The sequence below is a fragment of the Leptosomus discolor genome, chromosome 2 (genome assembly GCF_034619465.1).
Source record: "Leptosomus discolor isolate bLepDis1 chromosome 2, bLepDis1.hap2, whole genome shotgun sequence".
NCBI lineage: Eukaryota > Metazoa > Chordata > Aves > Leptosomiformes > Leptosomidae > Leptosomus > Leptosomus discolor.
The window spans coordinates 22,399,790-22,422,711 of NC_141392.1; the positions used below are offsets into that span (position 1 = coordinate 22,399,790).

At 44.5% G+C, this 22,922-nt stretch overlaps 1 protein-coding gene across 2 annotated transcripts in view; it reads left to right on the plus strand.

The window, feature by feature from the left end:
- The window catches only part of SYNDIG1 (synapse differentiation inducing 1), a 67,981-nt gene that overhangs the window by 39,458 nt on the left and 5,601 nt on the right, over positions 1–22,922 (plus strand). Inside the window, exons 3-4 of one of the 2 annotated variants that reach the window (XM_086460845.1) lie at positions 19,090–19,095; positions 22,464–22,544. The exons of the other annotated variant lie outside the window; for it this stretch is intronic. Of the exons in view, the coding sequence (XP_086316971.1) occupies positions 19,090–19,095; positions 22,464–22,544 (87 nt within the window). The remainder of the gene's footprint in view (positions 1–19,089; positions 19,096–22,463; positions 22,545–22,922) is intronic. 2 annotated transcript variants of the gene reach the window in all.

Here is a 22,922-nt window from a genome sequence, read left to right on the forward strand (position 1 = left end):
GCACTAGGCAAAGCTAAACAAAAGAAAACCCAAGTTTGCAGCTAAAAGTTTACATGTTTCCATACAGAATTAGTATCCTACTTTATATTTGTGTTCTTGAGTGTTGGCAGGACTCCCTGCAGGAGCATCCTGGAGCTTCCTGGCCTGGTGCACCATGGTGGAGAGGCAGTCCCAGTGAGAACACTGGTCTTCACATGTTAGGGAGACATTTGGCAGGCAAACTGCAGCTGCCTTGGAGCAGCACTGCAGCAGAGTATTGGAACTGAAGTATTTTCCTTTTCTCAGCACTTTTTTACACATCCCCAGGAAAATCTTCACAGAGAGCAGTCACATTCTGTCAAATTCCATATACAGCCAAACAAACATAAAACACATTGAGAGAAAATTCTCAGCCAGGACCTGCTGTTTGCTTCTGTAAATCTAAGCTTCTGCCTTGCAAGTTAACTGGTGAAGAAAGGGCTATGACTAATTCCCCCTTGGGGGTCTGTATTTCTGGGCTGTTGGGGCTATATATCTATGCCAGCTGACAGCTATTTCCTCCATTGCAACTTACCCACTTACAACAGGAGTACTTTTGGTGTGTGCTCCACCAGCAGTCACAGCTATTTTCGTCACCCTCTTTTGCAAATTCTGCGTTCTGCATGTCCCCCTTTTGACATGCACGTCCTCTTCAACCAGATCATGCAAGCAAACAGCTCCTTTCACAGCACCCCTGTCTAGAACATTGCTTCAAATTACAGAAGGCAGATATGTTTATTAATATTTTAGATTTTTCAGTGACTATATTAGCCAGGCTGATGGTTCTGCCGAGATCTTCACTGCAAAAAAAAAGGAACAAAGGAATGAAACGAACAAAGGGATCTGAGATCTCTAACTTACTCCTGTTCCATGGCAACCTTCCTTGAAGACTAGAGGGCTGTTTAGGGGAAATAGCATGATGTCCTTGCCCTGCTATTTTACACTTCCCAGGGCATCAGTTGTTTCCCACTGCTGGAGACCAGGTATAGAGGAGCCTTACCTCACTTGTTTCTGTGCTTACATGTAATGCAAGCTCTTAGGTTTTCCTGGTTCAGACTTGCTGAGGGACAGCAGTACTGCTAATGGAGTAAGCAGTGACCTCCAACTTTTTCGTATCTCAAAGAGCAGTCTCTCTTCCAAGCCTGATAGCATTAGAGATGAGATTTCCAAGGATTCAGATTACACATATTAAATGAGAGCACCACATTCAATCCTTACTTGGGTTCTTGTGTACCAAAAAAGCAGCCTGAACACTATTTGGACATTGTTTCATAAGATAGAACCACAGAATCAAACTCGCCTGGAGGTGTCCTGTCCTTGGGCCACCTCAGGTCTGCCCCACCGATGGCACATCTCTGTTGTACCACTGGAGAAACTAGGGGAGCATTGGCAGAGGTCTACAGGAGATTGCTGCTTGGAAGAGGCAGACGCTCACTCCAACAGCTGTGCAGACTGTATGAGGGGATGCCAGAGGAGAGCCTGGGGAAAGAGCAAGGTTTGTCATAGTTGGTGCAGCTGCAAAGTCTGCCTACCTGTCCTACCTCTCTCTTCCCCAAACCTGTTGTAGGTTTTCTGTTATCCCGCAAAGACTCATCTATTTCTTTCCCTTAGAAGGGGGCATGATAGGGACCTCTCCTGTATGTGGCTGCCAATGTTGCTTAAGCTCATAGGGGATCCTAGTTTTTTTAACTCACACTTTGCCAGACCTCTTGAAAGACTTGATGCACACTGGCCCTCCATCTCCTGTCGCCTCCTGCAGAATCCTGTCCCGACCTCTGTGTGCATGGAAGGAGTTTGAGAAACCCTCCTCATGCCTCTGCAGCAAGCAGAGGTAGCATTGTGCACTGAAAACAGGGACAAACTCCAGCGCAGTTTAGACTGGTGCTTTATGTTCGTATCCCCTCCCAGCTGCAGCTGTGCCTCATCACCAAGTATCCTTTCTCTGAGGGGCTGCCATTTTCACCCGTTTGTGCTCAAACACCAACCAGAGCAAGAGCAGGCCACCCCAGCTCAAGGCTGGGACTAAGGGACCTAAGGCTGCTCTTGGTTCTGCTGTGTGACCTGAGATTTTGCTTTCTTGTCCCTGTGCACTGCACTCTAGGGTGACTAATGCAAAGGGTAGATCCTGTTCTTTGAGGCAAGACCCCTGGCAAGGTGGATTAGTGTTGTCTAAGTGAAGGTGGGGGGAAGAGCTGGTGCACGCACTGAGAGGTGTCTCAGATCCGGCTGCTGCTGTCTGTGTGGCTTCCCAGCAAAAGTGTGTTGCTAAGTTTCCCAAACAGCCCTGGGCGTGTGTCATTCTCTGTGTGGGTGGGTGTAAAAAAGCTGTTTCAGAAAGTTTCAAAGGAAGCTTAACAACAGCGAGAAGAGCTGCATCTCCATGCAAATAGCCCAGGCCCAGTCGCAAAACACGAATGCCACCTCCGCTCAGCATAGAGATCAGCTGAAAATGGCAGGAAAGCTGTGATTTCTTCCCTAAACCCAAGAATGATCTTCACTCAAAATTTGCTCCAAAGGGTTCTGAACTCTTTTCAAAGCTGGCATCTGATTTATTTACATACTTACATCAGGTATTTTATATATATATTATGTTTTTTATATATATATATGTTCAAGAGCACATAGGTTTGTATGCACCCAAGATGTCCCCTTGAAATTAATTCAAGCAGGGGTTGGATGTGCCCCATGGCCCAGCCTCAAGAGTCAAGCACAGGAAAAGCTGAAGGGAGTTGCGCACACTTAAAACGGTGAAGTGATTGTTGAACCTGGCACGCGGGCCATGACCTAGATATCCCAGATCACTCTGCCTGCGAGACCAGTGATGACCAAACTGTTGACTCTGGCATGGCACTTTCCCAGAAACTCTGAGGATGAGCGGTGGTCCATGATCCAGTGAAGTGGGAACCAGTGGATTAGGCCACACTGACTACATCCTTGCGAATAAATTGAATGTGCCCAGGGCTGTTCTCTGGTGCTGAAGCCTGTGGAGAGTAATGGTCTAGGCCCACTCTGTTCCTTACCTTCCATCAGCGTCATTGCATCAAAGATGAACACTGGGAGTGGTCCTGCTCTGCTCTAACTCCTTCACCATGCAGCAGCATTGTCTGGGATACTGTCACAGCCAAAACCAGATCAAGGAATTTTCTAACTATCTAAAAGTGAACAGTCAAGTTCCAGTGCCAGAGGACTTTCTAATGCTATTACAGGTGCAGACCGTTGAGTTCCTGGCTGCTGTTGCCCTTGTTTGATGGTGCTTGAGTCTCTTGCTGGTCAGTGGGTAGTTCTTAGAGTAGTTCATCGTCACTGCGTGCTCCCTGTGTTTGTCTGTGTGCTCTTAGCCAGTTGCACATACGACTTTGCTTTTCTTTCCTCTGCCTTTGGATGCATCAGTGAAGCAGGAACAAGGCAAGGGGAGGCTAACACCCCTGCGACTGGCCACTGGTGCTGGTGAGACAGACTCAGTGCTGGCATTCCCATGGGTCTGAGAAATTTACTGTAGGGCAGAGTAGAAGTTCAGAGTTGACCAAGTGCTCAGTGCTTTTCTGGATGAAAGCACCCTTGCCAGTCCGCTGTGTAATGTGAAGACCTTCCCATTCTGTTGAATTTGCCAGTAGGAGATTTTTGGATATAACATACAAATGACAATAAATTTCAATTTCCAGGGAAGTTAAGGGGCACCAAAGAGAGCTGCTTGCATTGTCCTCATGTTTATTCTGGGCTTTTAATTGCAGCAGGACTTTTAGGTTTTTTTCAGTCTCTTGCAATTACAGAGTACTTCCCTAGGGCTACAGTTCATAAACTGTTTTCTCCCTCACCCCCCTTCTCTTTCACTTTCTTTCTCCTTCGCTACTATCTTGACTGGCATAAGCAATTAGCCACCTCTGTCCTCTCTGCATTTGACACTGTTCAACTCCCAGATAAGCAACTACATGTAAAATGAAAATATCAATGCTATCCTAACCATCTGCACATAAAGGGGAAGTATCATTGACCTCTTGAATGATTTGTTTAAATGGAGGGTTGGCCTTCAGGGAACAACCTTGACTTCTTTTGCTTGGTGGTTCTTCTCCCAGAGACTCAACTCCAGTCCCTGTTTGTACCAGAAGAGTGGAGTAAACAGCACAAGACAATCAGCAAGTTAGTGGGATGTCTGTTGACAAGATTTTCAACTGCTCCTTTCCACTTGCAAGGAGTGGCATCCAAGTTTGGCACGTGGAAGCAGATAAACCCAGATCCACTCAGGGAATGGCAGTGATGAGATCTCAGTCTGCCATATTTTCCATACTGTCCTGAATAGACTACTCTTCAGTCACCCACCTTTCTACTTTAGATCTAGACAGGTATCCGTATGCAGCAGAAAAAGCTTCACAGGCCTGTAAGGCAACAGGTTTTAAACATCTTTGGGTTCAAGCCCATGATCCAATGCAGTAACTACCACCCACCCACCATTTTATCTCATCCATCTGATTTCAGAAGTAGAACCTTCTGGTAATTAAAAGACACTCTGCTCTTCCACATCAGCATATCAGCCTTGATTTCTAGGCTATGCATCCCTGAGTTTCCTTGGAGGACCTTCACATGATTTTGGTTTTCAGACATATGTCCTGGATGCTCGGGCTGGCTCCACATGGGTAGGCTGTGTTGCTGAAGCATGACTTTGTAGCTGACATACAGCCCTGCTCTCAGAAGCTGATGAAAATCCTGGCTTGCTGGGAGAGGAGGAGGGCATGCATCTTCCAAAAATGCCACATATTTTATATTCCTCAGCAATCTTGTGGCACCTGGCATGCAAAAAAAAATGTTATTGCTGAGGTAATTTAGCATTATTTTTAATAGCAGATACATTGAAAGCTGGCAGATTGTTTATCCTTAGGCCCTGGGGAAGCCTTCAAAGAACTTTCTTGCTTGCTCACCTGTGCTCTTGTAGCATATAAAGAAAAGTACGTATTGTGCTCTGGCCTTTTACAAGCTAGAAAAGAGCTTGCCTGGAATTAATAGGTTAATTAGAATAATGGAAAAATTTAGCAGCAGTTACAACTTTACAACTTAAATAACTATATCCTTTTCAAGAAGGAAACCAGTATGTATTATTAACCAACTGTGTTGTTAAAGCTCTTGCCCAATATTTACAGTGACACTGGTTTTACACTGCTGACGTATCTGTCACTCATCCCCTCATTTCAAGAAAGGCATTGCCTTTCAAGGGATCTAAATTGTTCCTTCTTTCCATAGATTCATTATTCATTTCAATGTAATGCAAGTGAGTATAAAACCTGAGACCCTTAATTAAGATACAGACCTAGGAATGTTCCTAGTATTACTCATGTGTGTACCTGTCCTGAATTCAATAATCTATGAGATGCGGTTATTCTACCACTTGATGCCAAGCACTGGTTAAAAATGCCTTCTACCCTTGAAAGCCACAACTATACAAATGCACAATTTTTGTAAAAACTGGAAAAAAAAAAAAAATTACTAAAATTCTATCTGCTCACGATAATTTGAATCATGAGCTCTCTTCTCTTCTGAAAAATGATGCTTTTAAAACTGGTGTTTCTACACAGTGATCAGTCCATATGTCAAAACTGCAGAAATGGTCTTAACTTTCAGCCAGTCACAGAATGGTGGTAATAGTCAGTTAATAAAACACATAAACAAGTTCTGATTTTGCAAATATTTGGCTTAGCTGCTGGCTAGGGTTAAACCACAACATATATTTAAATACCAGGTATTAGTGGCCATACTTTGGCTGTTCAGTATGTTTCAATAAATTGTTGTGCAGATGCTTTTTCCAAGTCCATCCCTACCTCCAACGTGTGGAAAATTATGGTTTGCTACTCAGGTCTAGGATGGCAGGACTAACAGCATAGCTTCTTTTCTTATAGGAGAAGCTTTCCCTGTTTAACTTAAATCACATTATAAGCACATGGACTTACATTGATGCAGAATGTGAATATGAGTGTTTTGTTCAAAGTCAAAAGTGGCATATTTCAGTGCACATTGTTTGAAAATTAGCTTCTGTAATTGTCTCAATAAACCTGGTTCACCTTTCATCTGCCATTAGGCCATGTTGTGGTCTCCTGCATTTGCATCCCAAAGAAACCAAGCTTTGCATCAGATCTGAATAACCCCAGGGTTTTCTCCCAAATGTGAAATGACTCCTGCCCTTGGAAGTTCAGGCATGAACTCCTTCCTGGCTTTCTTGCAGCAAAATTAAACTGATGGCTTTTGACAGGAAGTGCTTCAAGGAGGGACAATCATTCTGCTCTGCAGAGTACCTAGTGCAGGAGGGACAGGGATCCCAGTGAGGGGCACCCTGGGCTGTAGAGGTCACTACTGTCGCCTGCCTCTTTTGGGTTTACACACGTGTTCATACCCTTGTTTGCTTGGATTTCAGTAATTTCAGCAATGCCCATGTCCATTTTTCTATAGTTATTACATTCCCTTTTAAATATATATGTTTTCTAAGTGCTAACAGGACCTTGGGGCACATAGTCTCATGAGATGCATTTCAGCCTTTATGCTTTGCTGTAGGTATCACTCCACTTTGCTTCCCATCCTTGGTGATACCATGTGCATGTCCCACTTCATCTACCTGTATGTCACAGAAAAAGTGCTCTCTGGGACTCAGTAGGTGGAGGTGTTCATGTAAATGTGTCAGGTCCTCCCTCCCCAGCCACCCATATTACCCCAAACATCTCTGTTCTTTGGACAAGGCATTGAAAACTCCAGAATTTTTATTGGAAATTGCAAACACAACAGCAAATCACAGTAAAATGTTAATGGAAGTAAAGAAAGAAGTTGGGTGTGAGAAATGCTATCCCTGGGTGAATAGCCTTATGATGCGAAGAGGTTGATATCCTGTTGGAATAACCTTTCCAGCAAGGCTCAATTATGGATCAGCTTCACATTGCCCGTGCTACTATGAAAGGAAAGCACTTTAGTAGAAAGGGGAAAATTGAGCACTACTCTTGTCTGTAATTGAATTAGTCAGTCTGCATTTGCAGTCGCTGAAGTAGGAAAGCCAGTGTTAGAGAGGAGCAGCTGAACTGAAGAAGGACGAAATTAGCATTAGAGCTGAAGACCAAAGGCATTCTCATCAACGTATAATCCTGTAAGAAGTCACACATGGGTAGCTTCAAGAGGATTATAATTTCCTGCATACACTCAGCCAGCTCCTCTTTGCCACCCCAGCCAGATTAAACAGTGATTTTCCAGACTGAAGCTAGGAGAAATCAACAGAGCTGGCCCCAGAATGGGCACAAACCTACAAAGGAATTCAGATCTAGAGGGCTTCTCTAAGGAAAGTGTTCAGTGTTTCTCAAGCCACTGGGAAGCATCCCTTCCATTTCACCTGGCTTCCGATCAGACCCCAGAAAAGCCAGAACTGAACAGGACATCCTGGGGAGAGGACCTGAGCTCAGGACCCCAACTTGGAGCCAGTCAGTAGACCTCACAAGCCCTGTTGCTGGCAAGTATCAAAGAGCAACCGTCCATCTGGTGACATAAATTTACACCCCTTCATCCAACTTTTGTGCAGGGCCACAGTGTCATAGAGGTGGTTAGATGCTGCTGCATGAAAGGCAGGGAGACAACACAATGAGGGATGTAAATCAGCCTTGTTCCACTGAAATAATCACAGCTCCCTTGCTTTACCCTCCCAATGGCATTTTTGCAACATATAAACCTTTAGGGACCAAAGGGAGAGGGAGAAACAAAGCGAAGAACTGTCTGAGAAGATGTGCCCTTGCACTAGCACTCCAGTGTTTCAGAAAGCCACTGTTTTCCTTTGGAAATAATTTAAGGCTCTCCAAAAGCACTGGGAATCTGAAAGAACAGAGTAAGGTGGCCTCAAATTGCTGTAGACATCCTTTTCATTACTTTCCTTACTGTGGACAAGGGCCAGAACCTTAATTCTCTCTCACATGAAGTTAAAGAGAAAGCAAGAGATTTTTTAAAAAGCAGTGAAGTGATTCAGCCTAATTGCTCCACAGCAGCAATGGCAAATGAAACACGCTTGAGATTGCTGTTATGACCTGGTGCTTTGCTCCAAGCCACATGCTTGCAAATAATAAACCCACTCTTTCTTCCTAGTGATGGGCTCATTTGAAAACGGATTCATTCCAGCCTGGTGACACAGCTTCTTCTATTTTCAGTATTGATGTTTTACTTTCTGTGGAGCCATGTCACTTCCTGTGTCTCAGCTGGTTCACAGTTCACACACTGTCCAGCCCAAAGTGGTGGTGGCCAGAGAAGTGCCAGAAAGCAGCTCCCTTGTTTTGGTACATATATGGGGTTAAAGGTGCACTGTTCACCACTCATCACCCAGTGAACAGCTTAGCAATGTACCTTTGCTGGCTGGCTGATCCACAAAACCGTGCAGATGTTCTCTCTTTCCCTGTGAATATCCTGCATGCCCAATATCTCATTCAGTTTTTCATGCAGCAGAAGACATTACTGTATGAACCTCAATCGTTCATGCCCATTGCTACATCCCTGGCCTTGTCTGGGGCTGAGTCTCTTGTCTGCATTCCCAGGAGCCTGGAGGGCCCTTCCTCCAGTCCTAAGGTAAACCTCCAGGTGTATCAGCATATTGCCACCCCTGGGCCTTCTCAGGAGAAGAAATGCAGAACTGTTGTTAGCAACCTCTCATGGATAGTTCAGCAGCTCCAGCAGCTAGCTGAAGTTAAAAGCACCACAGAATTTGAGTGAGGAGGTTTGGTGGGTTGGAGTCAGGACACAGTACTCAGGGAGGGACCAAGTTCCCTTCCTTGCAAAGATGTGCCCCAAAGCATGATGCTTTACCCAGCTCCTCTTGCACTGTGCAGGGAAACAACATTCACAGACACATATCTCCCTCCTCAGGGGTGAGAAGGGCAGACCCTGCTTGACTGAAACTGTTCATTTCCCATCAAATGAATTGGTGGCCCCTTGCATACCTGGGCCACGCATGGGCACAACGAAGTCATCTGTTGGCAGTAGGGATATGACCTTGCTGATATCTCACTTCTGGGCTTAGGACCACTTTGTGTTAGGCATTGGCAAGAAAGCTATACAGAATATTTTTTTTCCGCAGGTTACTGTCACCAGTCTCCTCAACACCCCCTCTCCCCTGCCCAGGACTCTTTGGCGTGTTACCTAAACTCTGAACTGTAGAAGGGAAATTTCAATCTGTGGTCCTGCCCAAGAGGTGAGGCAGCACAGTGGAGAGGTAGGGGCCACATCCAGCTCACTCTGGAGTCCAACACAGACCAAGACATCTCTAGTGGTGTGCACACCACTAGCAATCTGTCCTGCTGCCCAAGGCTGCCAAAATAACAAACAGTTGTGGCTGTTACATAACACCTTCCAGAAATGTCAGGAGGTGGAGGCCTTCTGCCTTCAAAACCTCCTGTTTTCTGGCACTCCACTCCTTCCTCATCACCCCAGATGTCTCTGGACACTTGAAGTCCCTCTTTCTGCCTGGTACCAGCCTGGGGGACATACTTGCTCACGTCCCCTGAATGGGTTCCTCCAAGTGGATACTTTTCTCAGCTTCTGTTTACCCTCTGGCATGCAGACACCACAGAGCATATCTTAAATCTGTCTTAGCTGGAAGTTTGAAATGTCACAGAGACTTTTGCTGAGGGAGTCAGGGACAAAGTAATACAGCACCCACTTCCACCAGGAGTGGCGGAGATGTACCCTGTGAGAGTTATTTCACATCTCTGAAAATTTTGCATATGGTGCTGCTGTTTGCACAAGGAACCACGAGGCAACTCCACTGAGCAGGAGTAACTGCCTATAATTATACTAGAAAGAAGTATTTCCTAGATCAGCAGGCAGCTTTTATGTAAGGGGGGATAGAAATGTAAGCAAAAGTGCAATATATCTTACCTGATACTCAAGAGTGGTTTTGCAGTTAGCATCCTTGCTACTGTAGGAACGTCGTCTCTGAATTGAAAGGGAACAAAGGCTCGGAGAGCACCCTGTATTAACATTTGTACCCTGTTCCAAAAAGGGTTAGAGCTTGGCCTTGTGTTTTTTTCTGGTGGAGGAGAAAAGTGTGGACAGTTAACTTGGTGTTGCTAGGATGCTCTTGATAACTAACATCTGTATCTTTTTCACTGCCACCAGCACTTGTCCAGGACTATTGTACTCGATGCTCTACAAATCAAAGCTAACACCTTGGAAATTATAAGAAAAATGCATGAGCCTGTCCCCAAGGGCTTACACGTTAGAAAAAGTAAGAGAGAGACACAGGGGAAGTGCTGGTCTCCAAGGCAGACGGTTGCTTTAGACCTCTGGATGCATAGCTATCATGAAGTCATGTAGCACCGAGCAAATAATGAAAACAAGTGTTCATTAATATTTTAGTGGAATATTTTCATGAAGGATGTATTTCAGTCATGGAGCATGTAATAGCCCAGTGGGGCAGAGAGATAAAAGAGAGGGAGAGAAGGGGGAGAAGAGGAGAGTGAGTGAGCTCTGAAATAATTAATTACCAAATCCCTCCCCATGTGAATGGCTTCCTACTGAAATCTTCTGATGGACAAATGCAACAGAGATGTTAGTCTAGGATAGGCTTTGTGCTTCAGAAACTCAGCCCTCCTTTTGTAGCTCCACAATTGCACTGTGGAAGATGTTTAAGCATCCACACAGTTTATATCTCTGCATCCAGACTTTCACCCTGCTCACTTGCTACCACCTCCTGATGTGGCCCATCCTCTCCCATATCCTTTTGTGTAAAAATGCTGCTGCGTGAATCAGATGGGCCTGTTGCTCCTCCTCTCCCCTCACCAAGCAGTAAGAATCACTCTGAGCAAGTTCTGAGGACTTGGTCCCCAGGGGCAGACCAGATCTCCTTCACTACTCTGCTCTTACTCAGGAACCCACCCAGGAGGCAGGTTTTAACAACAGCTTGGCATTGCTTGGCCCTTCCCTCTGTCCCCAGCTGGCCCAGCTTTTGGGAAAACTGCAGCATGAGCAAATTCAATATATGTGGCCCGTGAGCTGTCAGATCCCAAGGCACACAGGTTCCTAGCCTGCCCCAGGCTGAGGTGAAGCCCATTAGCTCAGCCTGAGATGCAGGCTGCTGTCCCTGACATCAGTTCTTGCATGCTGGGGCAGGCAGAGGGCACTGACTCATCTATTGTCAGCAGCTCAGCTGATGGATGGCAACTCATGCTGTAGTGGTGTGGCATGGTGATCCTTACCATGAAAAGTGGCATCCTGTATTTAACAGGCATGAAGGGTTTTCAACCGGGTTTTGCAGGAAAAGCAAGGACAAGCTTATAGCATTCCTCCACCTGCCTGTACATGGTGGAGTAGTCCTGGACACGAGATGGCCAAACTAAAGGGACTTGCATGTGAAAGGGGTTTTCTCCATAGCAGCTGTCATCCTGCCAGATGCCCACAGTAGCACACTCTGCTCCCAGTACCTTAGAGGGAAGGGATTGGAGAGTAAGAAGCAAGGTACTTTCAAATCAAAGGAAACCTACTCTGCCTCCTGAGGTTTGCATTTCACAGAACGAGTCCTCTGTTCAACGAGGGAGTCCTGCTGAGTTTTTTATCCCTCTTCACAGAAAGAGTGTGTAATATGGGTCTCATCCTCCCGCAGTGAATGTGTTTGTGCATTCCCTGTCTCTCCACAGCAGTCCCACTCAGCACAGCATGTGCAGACAGGGACTTGCACTCAAATACACCAGCCTCCTGCTGACAGGGACCTGGCATCTGCAGCAGCTGCTGTTCAGGCTTCACCCGCCTGCTGCTAGACAAGCCAACTGGCTGTAGAGGGGAGCTTTTGATTTTCATTTTTTGTTACTTTTGGCAGACTCAGCAATGCCAATTAAATCACGGGGAACAAGATATTTGCTATATATATGCAACAGAATGAAGCAGAGAGAAAGAGAAGAGAATCAGTCTTCATGCTCTTGTTTGTATACTCTAGAATATTTCGGTACTAAAAAACTTGGCCAGGTTGTTGATGACTCCTCAGAGCCACTAAGAAGGATCCTTATTAGTAATCTTTGCCCTCCCTGTTGGACAATGAGGACTTATGTTTGTATGCTAATGTGTTTCCACTGAGGAAGAGCCCTGTGGAGCAGTTTGTTAAAGGGAGAAGAGACCTTTGGGATGGCCTCTTCCTTCCACCAGTTATCATCAAAGCAGCAAATATTCTGACTGGGGCCCCATCAATCAAAAATAAAATAGTCCCATCACGCCCATGTAAGAATTGCTGCAGCTCTGCTCTGTCCTGCTCCTTTCTCTTAGTATGGCAATAGGAGATACAGGGAGCATGCCTGCAGCAAAAAAAACCCCCAACAATATTATAAGGTGATTACTGCTGTAAGATGCTGGAGGAAGAGAGAGTACCAAAGCTAGAGAATCCTTGGGGACACATGTCTAAAGCCAGTTTTCTTTCTTCCTGAGGGCAGGAATAAGAGCTGACTTAGTGCAATGAAGGCACATTAGCGTGATGTTCTTGCCATCATTGAGGTGAAATCAGCAGCTCTGTGCTGCAAGACCTGCAGGGGTCCCTCACTTACTCTTTTGCTTAAGGCACTACAGTTGTGGCATCTTGCTGGTCTTTCTGTGATGCCAGCAGACAAACTGAGTTAGGAGAGGCTGTTGTTAGTGCTCAGGCAGGTGACTCACTCCTCAGCAGCAGCTTTTCTGGAGAGCTCCCCTCATCTATCACCAACTTCCTGCCCTGCTCACTGTGCAGCAGAAGGATGAGCAAAGCTTTTCCGGCTCCCTCTGACTGTTGCTGGGCTCCTTCTATCTGCCCACCCTTGGGAAGGTAGTGCTGCTGCCTGGATGTCTTCTATACACCTACGCCCCAGATCTGCAGAGCGCTCTTTTCCTGCTGAAACACTCAGCATAAGAATGCAACATACTGCACCTTCCACGCTTCAGATAGCCTGCACCCATTTAAAATGGCAGAGATAATGTCCACAAAACACCAAAGCAGCGTTGCTGTTTGGATAGAAGAGAGTGAACCAGGAGCAGAGGAGCAACAAGAGGAGCAAAAATGAGTTACAGAAGATCAAAGGGGAGGAAGTCTACAGGGGAAGAGCAAGGGCTGAGATAAAGCTTTTTGATAGACTCCCCACACATGCAAGCCCTGCACCATTGAAACACAGGACCGTCTGCCTGGGAGTACTGTAGTTGTAGGAAGGAGGACTTTTGTACACGAGAGATTAGAGGCTGGCATGACAATACTGTGAAGTGTTACTGCTGAAGAACATGGAGTTCTTGTCCTGGAGATGCTGAATCATAGGAAAGACAGAGCCATCATTTCAGGGTGTTGACAGTTTAACACAAGGTTAGACCTTCTATTTCCATGCCAACAGCAATGGTGACAAATACAAATGAATTGTTCCAGGTCAGCTGATGAGCTTTCCCCATAGTGAAAAATGAGATCTTGTTGAGTCCTCCTCTACTGAGTATGAAGTTGAAGCAAGAGATGAGCATGTTCTCCAGTTAATTTCCTTGGTATCTCTCTTCCAGCCTAGGTATTTTCCAAGGTACCAAAGGCAGCTTCAGGTCTGCATCCAGCAGCAGGCACAAAATACCCCATAGGTCCACACCATCTTCTCTCAGGAGAGTCACTACTCAACGGGAGTTTGTTCACTTGAGGCCATGCCAGCCCCAACAAGAGAAGCAGCTTCCTCAGAAAGTGTCACATTTATGAAGAAGCAACATGTGTTGGTTACTGAAAAGCAATTAAAAAATTGAATGCATAGTGACCAATATTGGAGGCAAATGAGAATTTATGCACCAAAGTTTTGTTGATTTATTAATACTGTGTGTGCATATAGAGAGAGAGAAAGTGTGCGTTCCAGAAAAGAGTTGTTTTGAGAAACTTCTTGTCTCATAAGGTTTTCACAAACATTTTGAAAAGGTCGGAGCATCCCCTATCAGTACATTTTTAAGCAGAACAAAACCAATCCTTTTTTTTCAGTTGGAACAAAATTTGTCATCTGAAAAGTTTAGTTAATATATATCAATAAAAAAAAACCCACAAAGCTCAAAAGCAACATGAAATATTTCAAAACTATCTATATAAAGTGTTTAAATCAATTTACATGATTTTTTAAAAATTCTCATAGCACACATCTCTGTTCAACGCATTTTTTGACACTGTTTTCTGCCCATGGACAGAAAGAAATGTCACTTTTCATGCTCAATCCCTTACCTGTACCTCTGTTTAATCTTGAATGCAGTTTGAGTTGGTTTAAAATTATTAAAAGGTCTCCTCCTTATTCTTTTCTTCTCCTCTAGAGCTTATAAACCTTCCTCCTGAGTTTCTATCTTATGGAATGTCACAGTTGCATTTTTCATGGGACCTTGGTCAATATTTTTTTGCCATGTAAATACAAGGACTATTGTAAAAGCAGTGATAAAATTTTTAAAAATGGAGGAGAGCAGAGAAAGAGGGAGAAAATTAATTAAATTTTGTTATGAAAGAAGTATGTCTATCATAAAGGCAAAAATCCACTGCCTTATTCCCATGTTTGTCACCAGCTCAGAAGTCTCTGGTAAAAATGGGAACAGAAATCTGAGCAGAAAGCTTAACAGAGCCACAGTTCACAGTGCTTTTTTAGTACTTAATCAAGAATAAACAGGGGGTTTTGATCAAAATGTGGTGACTAGCTCTTACAGTAAATACGTGCAATTTTTATGTCAGCAAAATCAACAATCCTTTGTTAAATAAATATAGGAATATCATATTGCCATAATGGATTAACTGAGCATATCATCCTGCATTGTAAACCAGCAGTGCTGAACTCCTCTAAGATTAGATAAAAATCCTTGGTCAGACAAGGGGTCCATCCAACGCAGTAACCTGCCTCTGGTGGTGGCATAAGCAGATAGGAAAAGGGGCTTTTAAGAACAGAGTAAGCATGTGCTTCTGTAATACTTTGATGATGTTTTTCCCAAATAATACCCACAAAATGTGCATTGGATATTGTGCATAAATTGGTATATATGCGCATAAAATTTCTGATGAATTCAGAAATACAGCTTCTAATAGAATTTCCCCTTTGAGACAGTCCCTTGAAAGAAAACTCTTTACTGTTGACTTCAAAAAAGGGAAAAAAATAGTTTCACATCTTCACTGTCAGAAGTAGCAATATATCGAAATGACAGTCCTTTATGCTCTTCAACATTTTTCAGCAAATCAAGCAACAAAAAAAAAACCAAACAAAACAACCCCCCAAAAAAAGTATATGCATTTGAATGAAATATTTCACTTGACCAAACCAATACATTTTGTTTTATGTAGGGAGGAGATGTTAATCATTTTAGTCAGAAGAGAAAGGTAACACATCAAATTTTTAAAATCAAAGAAAGACACCTAAATGACTCCCAGGGCCATTCTCTGTCACTGCTCACAGGGGATCCCAGAGCTTTGAGACACCCGAAACAAGATTTTTGTGACAGCCCACTGGGTTTGCTGCTGTCCTCTGGGCTTGGAGCCCAAGTCAGGAGACAGGAGAGTGCTGACTGTGAGAGCAGGGAGCTGCTACTGGTGGCAGAGAATGGTGGTCGGTAGAAAGAGAAGGGACTGAAGCTTGGGTCCTGCTTTTGTCCCCTGCCACAAGTGTCTGGGCTCTGTGGGACCATGCCTGGCACATTCTACTTGCCCTTGGGAAGGCAGATCATCAGCAGGTTGCAGGCTTGCTGCTGTTTAGCTATCTTAGAGCAATATCATGTGCAAGGGCATACCCAATGCAATCAATAGCAAATCAAGGCTAAGCATTTCTTTGCTGGTACCATACATACATGACCCATACACCAGGGAGATTTGCAGCTTGTGTTAATTTTTTATGGCCTTTGTAATTGTCTGTCTGCCTGTCCATGTGTCCATCAGCCCCACTGATAACTTTTCAATCCATTGGCCAATTTTGCTCATCAAGTAAGCAGTGCAGTAGGGCTCCCATAGATGATGAAGTCCATTCGTTGTCTAGATAAGCAGGGGTGAAGGCGAGGGATGCTCAGCTCATCCTATTCCTCATGCTGGGTAGCTCTCCCCCCACCATGCATGTTGCATGGACACACAAGCTACCTGGCATTCCTGCAAGGGGAGGTTCCCCTTCAGCATTTCCTGCTGTGCCAGATGCACCCTTCTAACAGTAGGCCTCAAAATTAATTCAGAGTAATTTTCCTCTGAGGGCTCCTAAACGAAGCTCCTGCCTCTTTTTAGAAACAACGTCATTCTTCATAGGTAAGAACAGCCTCTGGAAGTTAACTTATTACAGAGCTGGCTGATATAAAAAGCTCTGGGAGTGTAAACTGATTTGCCTTTTAAAGCAATACAATTAAACCAGCAAACATTCTGTGTAGACACTCTCTGAAGCCTTTGTGATTTAGTTAGATTTCTTTCTGATTGATGTTAAAATCAAAGAAGTTTAGTGTCATCAGAATACCTTTCAGAAGCCTGAGTTTGATGCACCTTCTGCTTTTCTTTGCAGGATCACCCACTTCTCCCTCCCTGCCTCCGTTTCCCTGGTTTTACATGAAGGTGGTTTGGCTGATTTTAAAATCTGAATAAAAACAATTTAAATTATTCTTTAATTTAAATCAAGCCAAGGGACCAGAGTGAAGAACAGAGAGGTTGGAGAGACATTGGTTAATGCCAGCAAGTGATCCATGCAGCAGTATGCTCTGTCTTGCTCATCTGGAGCACTCCCCAGTACAAGAAAGGCTAGACTTCCAAGTCTCCTTGATATCAAGCCTTACTATCTACCGAATGAGATGCAAATCCCCAGCCACCACAGGTCACAGCAGCCCTACTAAGCTGACCTTGGTGGGCATCTGGTCCTTTGGATAAAATATCTCCAATAAGAAGTATGTAAAAGACAGATATTTCTCTAGAGGATCTTGCAAGTTCAGAAACACCGTAATTTTGAGCCCTGTTCTGTAGCCACATTGGATCAACATGAATCCTTCCAGTGTCTCCAAAAGACTGAGAACCTGGTCTCCTGACATTGGCAGGAAACTTTCTTTCACTTTGACCTCATTCCTGGCCACATGGAAATTAAAGGCAACCCCCATATGTTTTAGTCAGACTGGACTCTAAGTGGTGTATATCCCCATTTAAGCTATTCTCCTTGCAAGAGTGCTGCAGGATCATCAGGCTCTTAATTACTTGCTGTTGTCTCCAGTTATGAAGTAAATCCACTAAACTTTCTGGCATACTGAAGAGATGGTATGTTCAAACACACACAGCCTGTGACTCTGCTTGCCCCCAGGATTTTTTCTCTTGGATTAAATGTGCTGGGAACCCAAGAAGAGCTTTCTCCCAGCATGTGGTTGTCAGGCATTTTCGTCATATCTCACTCACGCAATCCATGAAGTACCTCAGAGAAGCAGGGTTCTTGCTCCATATTAATCATCCCTCCGGTCATGCGATCCCTTGTGTCTGTCTCCTAAAGCTAGTTGCATCACTTATGTTGCCTCTCTAGGAGAGAGGGAGAAAAGAGCATTAAGGTTTAAAGAGAACAAAGAAATAATGTAAGAAAAAATACATTTTTGGAGTTTTGTTTCCAGTTTTGTTGGTTTTGTGAGCTTTGAGAAAGTAGAAGGAATGGAATGGAGAGAAAGGATCTCACATGAAAGAGGAAATCTTCATATTTGATCTTTGGTGACTCTACAGATGTGCCTGAAGTACCCTATTGAAAAGTTTAGTTCATTCAAGGTAAACATGTTCATTGAAGGAAGAGGATTAAGTTACCTATGTCAGACGCTGTGGAGTCCACAGTGCCTTATAACTTCTTAGCCTACTCATTAATAAATGACAAAATGTTTCTCAGAAATTTTTGGGTTGGGTTGGGTCTGCTGCCTAGAAAGATGCCACCACACCATTGATGGGGATCAGTGGAATTGCAGGCTGGTCCAGCAAATGGTACCCCAAGGACCAGTCCTCCAGAAATACTTCCATATAACTGATGTAGTACCCGCCCCACGTGCTGGGAAAAAAGACTGTCCTAAGGAAACCAGGCTCTACCAACAACAGATCAGAAAGAGCTACTCTGAATGTCCTCAGCACATGAAATTGGGAGTAGATAAAGAACAGTGTAACACAGATTACATGTAGAAAAATCATGGGTGATTGTAATACAAAGCTGAAGAAGCTACTGATATCAACAAACAAAAGTGAATCTTACCTCAAGAGTTCTTAATCTTGTCTCAAAAATCATTAATGGCCTATTAGATAGGAGATTGTATAGTTCACTTAAAACCCAGTGATATAGTTTCAACTCAAATAGGGGCACCTGCAGGTGAGAAAATTGAGAGTTCATTCTCTGATCAAATCTTTATCTGTCAGGAGGAAAGTGTCCTGGCCCCAGAGACACTTTCAAACCTGTACTGTCTGTGACTCTCTTTCCCAATTCTTCTCCTCCCCCCAAATGTGTCTGATTGTGCCCGAGGCAGAATCACCCATCACCTCCCTATCTCACTACCCCTTTCTTGTCTGTTCACAGGAAGGAAGTGGGAGTTCAGGGCTGAGTTCCTCTCTAGCAGCACTGGGTAGCAGCTTCTACCCTTTCCTCTGCTATGTGATTTGTGTTGGAGGGAAGAGAGACCAGGGCCACTGCAGTGAATGTAAAGTACCCACTGACATGGTCTTCCTTCCATCACAAATGAGGAAGAGGACTAGAGGCAGATAGAAGGAACCAGAGCAAAACAAAGATGCGTCATGCCAAACAGCACAGAGCTGGTGCTTCACCATGTTCCTTTCGCTTGGTACTGTGGACATTTTGAATTGCGATGATATGCGATAATGGCCTGCTCATCTACCCCAAGGGATAGCAGACTGGGTAAAAATGACGAGCCCCCAGCTTGGAGCTAGGGACTGATGCCACCACTTCATGTGAGATGCATACCCAAAGGCTTGGTGTGCCGTCATGTGGCCATCCTCATGGACAGAAAACATCCCAACTGTGAGGTCTAAGATCCACAACTACCCAGGTTGGGACCACACACTGCACCTTGACACAAATGGATTTAGAGGGTCATGGAGCGGTAGGGTTGGATGTGGACAGAGGGAATCCACTCTCTACACCAACCTTACATAACAAGATACAGGTAGAAAGGATATGAATGTAGATCTTTCCAAAACCTATCTCCAGCAAGTCCTTCAGCAGAGACCTAACAAAGTCATCATAGGTTTTTAAAAGGCCTGCTTTTGCCTGTGAAGAGGAGTTTCTCCAGGCATATTTCTATATAAACAAATTAACAATTGAATAACACCTTGCACAATTTTGTAAAACTGCCAAGACTTCACAAAATCACAGAATCACAGAATGGTTGAGGTTGGAAGTGACTTCTGGAGGTCATCTAGACCATGCTCCCTGCTCAAGCAGGGTCAGGTAGAGCAGGTTGCTTAGGACCATGTCTGGTGGGGTTTTGAATATCTCCAAAAATTGAGACTCCACAGCCTCTTTGTGACACCAGATGCAATATCAAGAGACAGTCCTGAAATGCAGACTCGTCTGTGGCACTGTCCAGTCAGTCCCAATAAAGATCCTGTGACAGGGGTAGTGGCACCATGGGCAAAAACTACCTTGCAATGTCCCCTGAGCTGAGGGCAACTTCTTGGCACTCACGAAATGGAATCTGAAAAATAGGAATCACTTCCAGATTTCCCTTCCTAAGTAATGCTCACATTTTAAACTCAGTGTCTGCAAACAAAGAAGAAAGAAACAGCCATCTAAAGAGGAACCCCTTGGGACTGAACTGGTCACTAATAATTGATTGATAAACTTAAGTGGTACCTAGGTAGCTACATCCAACCTCTAGGCAGATCATTTATATACCTGTGTGTGTGGACACAAACCCATGTCAGCTGTGTGTGTAAGTCTGCTTGGGCACATGTCTGTGTGTGTGTAAACTAGGCTTCGCCACATGTCACCTTTCCCAAATTTTCTTCTCTTCCATCACAAAATACCAACATCTGTTTAGGGGCTAGAAGCAAAGCGGAGGGGGAAAATCATGTTCTTTACCATAAACATCCAAATTCCTGTGTATGCCAAGAAAACAGAATTGCCCTCGTATCGCAGGCTGAGGTCTCATTCTCTCAAGTGCAATCAAATGAACTGCTGTTGCTGTGGAGTTTGTCTAAAAACATCTCTCTGCATTCTGCTCATTCAGGCCTTTTACGCCTGCTGTTCTCATTATTATGCTCTTGTTTTTCCATCTATCGAAATCTCACTCGGACATTTATAGTTTTAGCTGCACTTGAATACACAATCAAACACCACAGGCAGCATCAGCTGGGGGCTGAATCACGTCCTCGCCTACGTCATATTTTCGAATTCCAGCAGAAAACATTGATACCAAAATGATCTGATGGCTGAAACCCAGATGTTATGAAAGATGATCTCGCAGAAGAAGCAGACTCATGCTGGTCTCCATTTACACCCTTTTCCCCCCAGTCGCCCTCTCTTCTCCTGTGCCTTTCATGGCTTCCCAGTACAACCCCTTCCACCAACACAGCATCATTTAATTTGTTGGCAGTAGAAATCCAGTTACTCGGACCACTTGTTTCCACCTGCCACATCATCATTCAGGAGCTTGGTAGGATTTTGTTAAGGCTGGAAGTTCATATGCCGTTGCAGGGTAAAGAAGGTGATGCTCACAAAGAAGGAAATGCCACTTGGAGGGCTGGATTGAAAAAAGTTAGGTTAAACTACACACGGACTTGAAGTGCAGCGTAAGAGACTACTCCAGACACATGATGGTTACCAGCCTGTTCTTTCTTGCTGCCTTCACACAGGTGGCTGTTCCTACCTCCACTATGATGAGTCTGTTGTTTGTTTCACTGCCTTGCTGAGCAGTCATGGTAAGGAAGGGGGTAAGGCAGGTCAGAGGGGCTGCTGATGGGAAGCACAAGTGTCTGCTGTGATGCATTCACATCGCACGGTGCTATGCTGTGGCCCCTGAGGGCACAAGCCTGTTTACTAGAATGTGGATTCATTATTGAAAGAAATCCTTCAGGGGTAATTTTCACACTGGATTTTGTTTTGTCTCTCTGAGGTGCAGCAGAGCACTTAGGACACCTGACAAGAACCTCAAGCAAAGCAGCAGCAGCAGCAGCTGCATGTGCCAGTTTACCCTTTCTCCCTATATCATCCTTTTGTCACTGCTACCCAAATACTCATAATACCTCAGCATTGCCCCAGGGGAAGTTCCATGTAGGCTAGGCATTTACTGTCTCATAGTCCTTATCAGCCATCCCAACTGGATCTCAGTGCTACCAGACAGTGAGAGAGCAGGATATGGTCAAGCTCATATGCTTTTTCTATCTTCTAAATGCTCAGGATAGGGTTAATCCCTCACTGAAAGAAAGACATCAATCCCAAGCAAGTTATCTAGTCTTTACCTATTAACACTGGAGTGTGGACGGGAATTTCCTGAAGATGATCTAGCAATTGGGTTGGGACACTGCAGTCTGAAGGCTAGATTGGACTAGGTTGGATGCCTTCCTCTGAAGAGGAGAAGAAACTTAAGCATCAGTGGAAATTAAGTCCAGCATTGCGTCCAAGAGGTTTGTGTATCTGTTTAGAAGTGCTTGCATTTCAGGTGAGGCCTGTGCCCTGCTGTTTCCACAGTAAGTTCCAGGGAATGTCTGCTTGAGACTCATGTCTATTTCCTTGGCCAACTTCCCAGAAGAAATGGTGGAAAACTCCAGAAGACTTCTTTGGGTACTTGAAAGGCAAGTTGTCACAGGCTGAAGTTTCTACTATATTATGGGTATAATGGAATTTGCAAATGCCTGACAGAGCAAAGAACCATTTGTTGTTTATTTAGTTCACCATTTCTGCCTGTGGAGCTGTTTGATGGGACTCCATAGCTCCTTTGATGCTCTTCTCAGGACTGAAAACTCTCCTGCCATGTCCCAAACCTTATGCTGGGTGTCTGAGAGCCCCATGCTTTCCCCTGCTGACTGTCACCTCCCTGCTGTCATTGATGGTCCAGAGGCAACTCCTGATTTTACCCTTTTCCCATCTGCATGTTTAGCAAAGACTCTGGAGTCTTTTTCTCGCTGTCAGTGAAAATAAGTGGTGTAAGCCTGAAGGTAGAAGATATTGCCCAGAAATTTGAGATCAGCAGAAGTACAAGTTGGGCAAGTTAAAAACAGCAGCCAGAGCTTTCGACTAGAAAAAAAGATATAAGATACAGGAGAGAAGCATTTTCTGTATGAGTTACTCCTCATCCTGTGGCATTTTTTTGCATGCCACTTGAAGAAGTAAGACTAAGGGTCTGGCCAGTGGGTGCGTGGAGCCTGTGCATCTCTGCTGCCTACTGGGCATTTCTTCCCATGAAGTGAAAAGAAATCCTCACATCATCTGACCAAAGGGGTCAGGATACCCTCATCTCCTCCTACATGGAGCCGTTCCTGCTTTCCAGCCTCAGGAAGTTTTCATCAATGTGTTTCTTGTTTCCGGATACAGCATACCAGAAGGTATTTTGTGAGTATGATATATGAGTCACTGTGGAATGCAGCAGAATTTTTTGGCCTTGCAGCTGTGGAGGTACAATATCCATCTTCTCTCAGCCTATAAAACAAGCAGCCCAGAGACATTATGAATATGTTTTGCAGAAGCTCAGGTGGAAACTCCAGGGAAGTTCCTTGAAGTGTTTCTAAACAAGAAGACATTCATTCTGTTCGTTAAACAAAGTAAGATAGACCTTCCGGACCTCCTTAACCCTTCTTCCCCCGACCCTCCTCACTTTCCTGGCTTACTTCCAAAGCCTCTAAAGAGAGGATTGAGTGGGTGCTGGTATTTGCTCAAGCCCCTGTTTTCAGCTTTGGAGTACCTAGCCTTCATCACAACCTGTGCCAGTAGCCGGCAAGTTGATAGTCATATCTGGGCATCCAGAGGACACAGACCAAGGGAAAACTAAGAGGC